The sequence below is a fragment of the Cherax quadricarinatus genome, chromosome 50, assembly GCF_038502225.1.
Source record: "Cherax quadricarinatus isolate ZL_2023a chromosome 50, ASM3850222v1, whole genome shotgun sequence".
Classification (NCBI taxonomy): domain Eukaryota; kingdom Metazoa; phylum Arthropoda; class Malacostraca; order Decapoda; family Parastacidae; genus Cherax; species Cherax quadricarinatus.
Window position 1 is genome coordinate 21,035,921 of NC_091341.1, and position 8,717 is coordinate 21,044,637.

General features: G+C 41.0%; 1 protein-coding gene across 1 annotated transcript; it reads right to left on the reverse strand.

The window, feature by feature from the left end:
• Window positions 1-4,812: 4,812 nt before the first annotated feature.
• LOC128695507 (glutamate receptor ionotropic, kainate glr-3-like) lies at window positions 4,813-7,569 on the reverse strand. The gene is made up of 5 exons (XM_053786195.2): window positions 7,311-7,569; window positions 6,769-7,063; window positions 6,446-6,583; window positions 5,747-5,933; window positions 4,813-5,348 (listed from the first exon to the last, which is right to left on the reverse strand). The coding sequence occupies exons 1-5, from the start codon at window positions 7,498-7,500 to the stop codon at window positions 5,106-5,108; spliced, it is 1,053 nt and encodes a 350-aa protein (XP_053642170.1). The 5' UTR covers window positions 7,501-7,569; the 3' UTR covers window positions 4,813-5,105.
• Between the last annotated feature and the right edge of the window lie 1,148 nt (window positions 7,570-8,717).

Below are 8,717 nucleotides of genomic sequence, written 5' to 3' on the forward strand. Positions count from 1 at the left end.
CAGCCTTTCCCTGCCTCCTATCCTCCCCTTCCATATCTCCCATCCTTGGCGATGTTTCTAAATAGCGTCTCTACTCCTTCTCCTCCATGTTCTTGCTTACAATTTGATATCCAGGAATAAAGGCACAATACCGTGACAGGAACAATTTCATTGTTTCATAGTGTAAATTGTTTACGGTAATTTTTACCACTGAATCTTTCATTGTTTGTTAATTTTAAGCTGCCCATAATGCTCTGCATACAAGGGGCTTTTGTCATGTACACTCAACTACTATAATTCCTTGTGCAACTATGTATCATGTCCAAATAAACTATATGAATATGAATATATATATATATATATATATATATATATATATATATATATATATATATATATATATATATGAATACACAAATAACTCGCACATAGGAGACAGAACCTTGTGACGACGTTTCGGTCCACTTGGACCACTAACTAATTAATGGTCCAGGTCGGACCGAAACGTCGTCATAGGTTTCTCCCATGTACGGGTTCTTTGTGTATATGACTCACGAAGTCGTAATGACACGATTGCAAACAAACCATACCGCATTTGTGGTCACAATGGTGCCTATGCTAACCTTCCTAGTTGGACGAATCTTATTGTGGCTAGCTGGTCCAGTGGCTAACGCGACGGTCTGGAGTTTTGAGACTCTGATCGCGGGTTCTATCCCCGCCCGTGCTATGGTTTCTTTGTGTATAATTTGATATCCAACTGGGGAAACTGCATCCTCGTGGCTTTTGTCTTGGTGAGTGCTGGGAGGCTTGCGGGACACCTTGGACATCCGCTTCTTCGTTCCATTCCTCTCTTCTTATTCCATCTGCCCTTGGTGCATCACACCTTTTTAGTTTCGTTTCTCTTAACGTATTTTAGCTTTCAGTGTTCCAGTTCCCTGGTCATTGATCATGGGTTAGTAGAGAGGGATTGAATGGGGAGAGGCTAGCGAGTGAGTGGGGATTGAGAAGGGTTATTTTGAGGCTTTGAATAATCTCCTGAAGGAGTGTGTGTGTATACTCACCCATTTGTGATTGCAGGGTCGAATCACAGTTCTTGGCCCAGCCTCTTGCTGGTCGCTGCTAGGTCGACTCTCCCTGCTCCATAAGCTTTATCGTGTACTCACCTATTTGTGGTTGCAGGGGTCGAGTCTTAGCTCCTGGCCCCGCCTCTTCACCGGTTGCTACTGGGCCCTCTCTCCCCGCTCCATGAGCTTTATCAAACCTTGTCTTAAAACTGTGTATGGTTCCTGCCTCCACTACGTCATTTTCTAGGCTATTCCACTGCCTTACAACTCTATGACTGAAGAAATACTTCCTACTATCTCTCTGACTCATTTGTGTCTTCAACTTCCAATTGTGGCCTCTTGTTTCTGTGTCCCCTCCATGGAACATCCTGTCTTTGTCCACCTTATCTATTCCACGCAGTATTTTATATGTCGTTATCATGTCTCCCCTGACCCTCCTGTCCTCCAGTGTCGTCAGGCCGATTTCCCTTAATCTTTCTTCATAGGACATTCCCCTTAGCTCTGGAACTACCCTTGTCGCAAACCTTTGTACTTTCTCTAGTTTCTTGACGTGCTTTATCAAGTGCGGGTTCCAAACAGGTGCTGCATACTCCAGTATGGGCCTGACATACACGGTGTACAGTGTCTTGAATGATTCCTTACTAAGGTATCGGAATGCTGTTCTCAGGTTTGCCAGGCGCCCATATGCTGCAGCAGTTATCTGATTGATGTGTGCTTCCGGAGACATGCTCGGTGTTATACTCACCCCAAGATCTTTCTCCTTGAGTGAGGTTTGCAGTCTTTGGCCACCTAGCCTATACTCTGTCTGTGGTCTTCTGTGCCCTTCCCCTATCTTCATGACTTTGCATTTGGCAGGATTAAATTCGAGAAGCCATTTGCTGGACCAGGTGTCCAGTCTGTCCAGGTCTCTTTGAAGTCCTGCCTGGTCCTCATCAGATTTAATTCTCCTCATTAACTTCACATCATCTGCAAACAGGGACACTTCTTGAGTCTAACCCTTCCGTCATGTCGTTCACATATACCAAAAATAGCACTGGTCCTAGGACCGACCCCTGTGGGACCCGTGTGCGTGTGTGTGTGTGTGTGCTCACCTAATTGTGGTTGTAGGAGTCGATTCATAGCTCCTGGCCCTGCCTCTTCACTGTGTGTGTGTGGGTGTGTGAACTTAGAACAGTGCATAAAAAAGATAGAGGTAAGTGGTTTCAGAACGAGTTACCAGGCTTAGACTGGTATTTGTAGGACACTCAGGGGAGGGGAGCCAGGGGAAGGACACCCAGGGAAGAGGAGTCAGGGAGAGCCAGATTTCCTAACACTCCCAGAAATCCTGCCCAGGAGTAAAAACCGAGCCCTGAAGGAGGTTACTTCACCTCACCACCAAAAACTGCCCCAAGAAACATCCTGATACTTATCCCCAATTGAAGCAAAGGAGGGAGGGAAGAGCTTAAAGAATAGAGGGAGAGAAGGAACAAGAGACGGAAGGAAGGCGACATGTAGATGAAGGAAAGAGAAAAAAGACGGAGGAACGAGGGAGCTGGGAGGGAGGAGACAAGTTGCAGAGAGACAGGTAACACGAGAGGAGAAGAGAAGGGAGAAAAGAGATAAATGGGCGGATGGGATGTTATATGACAATTAAGAAGAGAAAAACAAAATATTAATTATCTTTCTATAGTTAAAATACCCATAAATGACTGATTTTTTTTCTCTTGTTAAAATGTCCATAAATGATTTATTGATCCGATATGGCCGGGGGGCGTTGACCCCCGGAACATTCTGCAGATAGCTAAGTAGATTAACTGAAAACTAAGTGGAAAGTCACATTATCTGGTTTTACTGGAATATTCTTTGTTAAATCCACATAATGTTCTATTTTTCACGTGTCTGTTACATATTTGTCCCCTGGAATTGTAATAGATGGTATGGGAATGTTGATGGGTTGAAGATGGTGGATACACAGGTTGTGGTAAATAGACAGGCAGGAAGAGTTGTGGTTGACAGGCACGAAAGTTGAGATTAATAAACACGAGGGAGTTGTGATTGGTAGACATACGAACGTCAGTTACAGAATCAAGACAAACACTGTTCTTGCGGCGTTATTAACTACACATCTGTGACTTCAAGTCTCCAATAAAAAAAATGTATGATATGTACCCAAAGCCTAAATTATAAAAAAGCGGGGGGAGGAGGAAGAAGTGGTATGAGAGAGGGAAGTTCCCCGTGGCCAGGGGAAGTTGCTGTTACTGGTACCAGATGGGGAATTCCATCTCACTGAACGTACACAACCTTGCTGTCTACGAACATTGGTGTCATTGATCTTGCCATCATGTCCTTCACTTTTTTTATTAAGGTGAAACATAGCTCAACGGTAGCTCGTCCAGCTCACAACCGGCGGACCCGGATTAATCCAAGATCACAGTGGATATAAGTCACTTGGACCGATTGTGCATGATAATTGTACTCATGTGTACCTGTGCCTAAATAGACTTTTCTTCTTTCTTCTTTCAACACACTGGCTGTATCCCACCGAGGCGGGGTGGCCCAAAAGGAAAAACGAAAGTTTCTCCTTTTACATTTAGTAATATATACAGGAGAAGGGGTTACTAGCCCCTTGCTCCCGGCATTTTAGTCGCCTCTACAACACGCATGGCTTACGGAGGAAGAATTCTGTTCCACTTCCCCATGGAGGTAAGAGGAAATAAACAAGAACAAGAACTAGACAGAAAATAGAAGAAAACCCAAAGGGGTGTGTATATATATGCTTGTACATATATGTGTAGTGTGACCTAAGTGTAAGTAGAAGTAGCAAGACGTACCTGAAATCTTGCATGTTTATGAGACAGACAAAAGACACCAGCAATCCTACCATCATGTAAAACAATTACAGGCTTCAGTTTTACACTCACCTGGCAGGACGGTAGTACCTCCCTGGGCGGTTGCTGTCTACCAACCTACCTAGTCTAAATAGACTTACCAGATAAAATTTAGGGCACAGTTTCTATACACCTGGTACTTCTGTTTACCTAGAAGTCAGTAGGCACCTGGGTGTTGATAGACTGTTGTGGGTTGTGTCAACAGTGTAAATAGGCCACATTGTGAGGCTTAGTTATGGGTTATCCTGGGTTACTAACCTATAGAGATTAATTACCCAAGGATAGTCCTCTTTTTGTCTGCCCGGATGTAGTAAACATCCGGGACACTTGTTCCTTTTATTATATCTTTCCAATACACAGTACAGTTGTCACTGTACCAGTGGTTTCCACTTGTGATTTTTATTATGTACACTTATAATTTTATTACTACCACTTACAATTTTATTACTACTACTTAATTTTTTTATTACTACCACTTAAATAAAATTTATTACCACTCAAATTCACAGAAAAAAATATAAAGCGCATTACGTACGAACACAACACAGCATAAACCACAGCATAAATGGTAACTTTATAATAAACGATAAACGTTAAAAAGTCATAAAAAGTGAGTATTTGATTCCGTAAATGAGAGCCTAGTCCTCTCGCGCCGCTTATAAACATGTTTATCAGTGTATCGTTTATTCTTTCTCTTCGAGTGGTATTTAATCAATAACAACACTGCAACTAGCCGCTCACTATGAGGCAGGGCTAAAACAACACGGGTTCGAGCCCCCGGCTAGTCGCAGTGTTGTTACTGATATACGTATATATATATATATATATATATATATATATATATATATATATATATATATATATATATATATATATATATATATATATATATATATATATATATATACACACACTGTCACTGATGGGCGAAACGTCTTCACAGTAAAATGTCATAACCCTGCAGTTTCTCTTGCTAACATAGTTAAATGGAACAGATTAATTAAGAAAAAAATGCTTACACATTTTCCAGGTTCTGCCATGACCAGTATTAATCTATTTACATTGAACTGTTCTTAAAACATTTCATTTTAAAGTCAGTTCAAATCTCATTTATCTGGAACTTGGTATCTATTGTCGCCTTTGTGTGTGCGTATATACATGTCTTCTGGTTATTTTTCCCTGCTCCACTGGACCATCAGGCGCGTGGGTAACACTTTCCAATTATTATCTCCATCACGAAGGTAACGAGGGCAGTGATGAGTCCAATTATTGAGAGTCCATAGAGTCCTTGCATGTGTGTAGTGGTGAGAGCTTTGTTGTTTCTGCTGTTGGTGCTAGTGTTGGTTATTTCTTTATCATTCTCTTCCCTTTTCCGACGCTTTACAAGACTTGCCTCTTGTCTCAGTGTATCTTGCTTCCATTTCTCAGGAAATCCAGCCTTAAGAAAAAAAAATGTATTTCTATAAGGAACAATTAACGTACACACAATATGCACGTGACACTGACTTGGCATTCCAGTTGTCAAGCATTTTCCCAGTACATTTTGTTAAATCATAGTTAATGGTGTTTAAAGTCTATCGACTATACTAGGGTTATTACAGCTGCATATAACCTCTTCACCACCAGTCCCTAAAATAGGGATTACAGCAAACTCCCAGTTGAAAATATACTCTCAAAGAAATATACACCTCTGTGTATGAAGAATTAGATACAAATGTCTAACTCTTCAACATGTTGCAAAAGTGTCTAATTCTTCAACTTGTTGGTTTTCAAAACCAACGTTCGTGTATCCTACCGTGAAAATAATCAGTGCGTACCTTAACCAAGCTGACTTACCTCAAATAATGCTTGTATGGAGCGGTCAAACATGGGTTTATAGGGAGCATCGTGAGGCACCGGCCAGGCAGCCATGGTTGGCGCTATCCTTTCTCGCCCAATGTACATTAATGTTGATCCATCTGCCTGTGTAAAGTTCTCAGCGATCACCTGCTCCAGGTAGTTCCTGCTGCCTATATGTGCTTGTCTGAGTTAGAGGAGAAAGGCTACAATGATATACAGTGCTTTAGTGTTGTTAATATTTATACGTGTGGCGAAATAGTGAAAAAGCACTTAAAAAAATTAACAGAATTTGCAAGTGACCTATTTCTATTGCGCCTAAGAAGCATCCTTGTAGACACCACTAAGTACATTATTATCCTTGTAAATGCTTAGATTGATTATTAACAAGCCAGCCATCAACAACGTCAATGATCATGTCATTTCAGTGCCAGATGAATTCAAACAAGCAAGCATCAACAGCGAAAGTCCACGCTGTGGGGAATAGCTCAAGAACATAAGGCAATAGGCTTTAAAAAGGGTTAACGGGAGCACATCTGGGTATATATTTACAATTTGTGTTTTGTGTTCAGTGTCAATAGTGATTTGAGCTATAGTTATTTGAACTTAAGCTTATGTTTCTTCAAACATAGGGTAATATCCTTGGCTATTTATTTGCATAGTCAAATAGTTTTTAGTACCAAAATGAAGGTTACTTACTTCTCACTTAGAGAGTGTTTGAGTGAGTCCACAATATCAACACCAGTAACCATCATCGTGCCCAGGGCAACCAACACGCTGCTCCCAGACTGCATTAAGGTTTTCTTTATAGATGTCCCGTATGACTCTATCGTTGCCCTGGGTGTGGTTCACGAGAACAACAAATAAGGTTAATATTTCTATATATTTTGGCTAAAGAAAAGATAAGTGAAGGGTATATACACTGTGATCCTCGTCTGTGTATATTTAATAAAATAGATGACACCCAGCCTCGTGTATCGTGTATTAACCTAATGACTAGTTAACGTGCACGTTAGTCTTACCTGTGTACAGTTGTGACAAGGTCCTCTACAGTCTCAGGACGTGAAGGTGTCTTGGTGAGGGTGAGTGAGGCAGTGAGGGTACCCCGGTAGGCAGTACCCATGATAAAGACAAATATCAACCACACTGCTAGTAACAGACGGTTGGAAATGTTGGCAGGGTGTCTGCGAGAATAACCCTGCCCCAGCAAGGTTGCTACAACATCTATCACGACAAACTCTGCACCCAGTCTTTTTGAGAGCTGCCCTGACATATCTGCTTGGGTGATCTGTGATATATTTGAGGTTAAAATAGGGCCTCGTCTTCATATCTATGCGTTTGGTTTTAAGGGAAGCTACGAATGTTATAAAAATATGTAATAATAATCAGTTATTCTTACATGAGTGCATTTAAAAACTACTTTATGAAGAAACAGCTAATGTAAATTATAGAGCGCTTGAGGTACAGTAAGAGATGAGACATTATACACTGTATATAGGCTGTGTGTATAACTGAAACTCGAGTCATCGCAGTGTACTTAATAAATGTACTTGGAAATAGTTACATAAACTTAAAAACACAATTACTCCTACCAAATAGAGAGCAACAGTCACTAGGATAACTGCAACGAAGATGGCTGCCCAGACCTCCACTGAGAGCGGGTAGTAGAGGCTCTGCCACTGCGCCCTCAACGTAGGCTTCGCCAAAGCAAAGGAATAAGGAGAGTAGTCAAATATATAAGTATAGTCGTACATCTCCAAGCGAGTAGGAAGAACTGCATAGACGACACTAGCTACCAGAGAGACACGAGCCACCACCTGATCAGTCACCTGCGGATTAACACGGCCGCATGTCATACAAATTGTTCTCATGGAAAGGAAACAAGTTGTACATGTGTGGTATACAGTATCGACAAGATGAAGAATTAGACACATGTGCAACATCTGGGTATTTTTATTGTAGACATTTAGCCTTCCAGTGGCTTTACCAGTACAAATTCGAGGACATGATTGGACGACAGTAGAACTATACACAAAAAAAAATGAGATAATCAATGCCTCAGCCTTGGAGTTGGTGAAGAGTACTGTACCATTTATCAATTGCAAAGGAAAATTAGTTTGCATTTTTTTTCCAAATTAAAGGTAATAATAAGTGCCTTACTTCTTCCCAGTTGGCGCAGGGAAGGAGGTGAATGGTGAAGTTGAGAGCTTGCGCCAACGTCTTCAGTTGTAAGTAATCTGAACCAGAATATTGGGTGTTGGTGCCAGTGATGTGCTCTGTCCAGTAAGGAGAGTACGGTAGTGCTGTCACCTTCACTGCTGCACCGTAAAAGCTGATGGGTAAGGTAAGAGGAAGATGTAGGTATAGTTTACCTCGTCACTGAATCACAAATACCTTGAAGTCTGCAGAAATTTAAAACTAAATTATTCTGTACATTGGCGGATCTTCTGTGAAACTAATGAAGCTTAATCTTCAGGGCCCCTAATCCCAGAGGGGCCCCTAATCCCGGAGGGGCCCCAGAAGCCACTGGAGTCCACAGTGCCTAAAAATTTTGGATCTTCTGTTTGAGAAGAGTTTTTTGTAATAATATAGTATAATTCATTGCAAAATAATAATTAAAATAAAAATTAAAAGGTTATTAAGGTATGATGTAGGGTGCCCGTTGGTGGTCGTGAGGGAGACACCACAACAGTTCAAGCTTCACGGCCACAAAAATGTACGTCCCACACTGATTCATTATCACTTTACTAGAGTAACTTCCTGCCCAGTTATCTGAACCCCTGACTAAATGGACTAAATGTGAGACTAATTAACGTCTCACACGGTCACCAAACTTCTTAATTCACCAAAAATTGTCCCTCGTAAGTCATCCTTCCAACAGCAGGAAAATTACATATATATTTCTATGTACCATATAATTTACAAAATATAATTATAAAAATCTTTTTAATTAAATAAATACATCAGCTTA

What these genes read in the sequence shown, in the direction of transcription:
- LOC128695507 (XM_053786195.2), bottom strand. Translation starts at nt 7,500, where the DNA reads ATGTACGACTATACTTATATATTTGACTACTCTCCTTATTCCTTTGCT. An exon ending in AATTGTGTTTTTAAGTTTAT is followed by an intron (nt 7,064 to 7,310) that starts GTAACTATTTCC and finishes TATGAAGACGAG; the next exon opens with GCCCTATTTTAACCTCAAAT. An exon ending in AAACACTCTCTAAGTGAGAA is followed by an intron (nt 5,934 to 6,445) that starts GTAAGTAACCTT and finishes CCTCTAACTCAG; the next exon opens with ACAAGCACATATAGGCAGCA.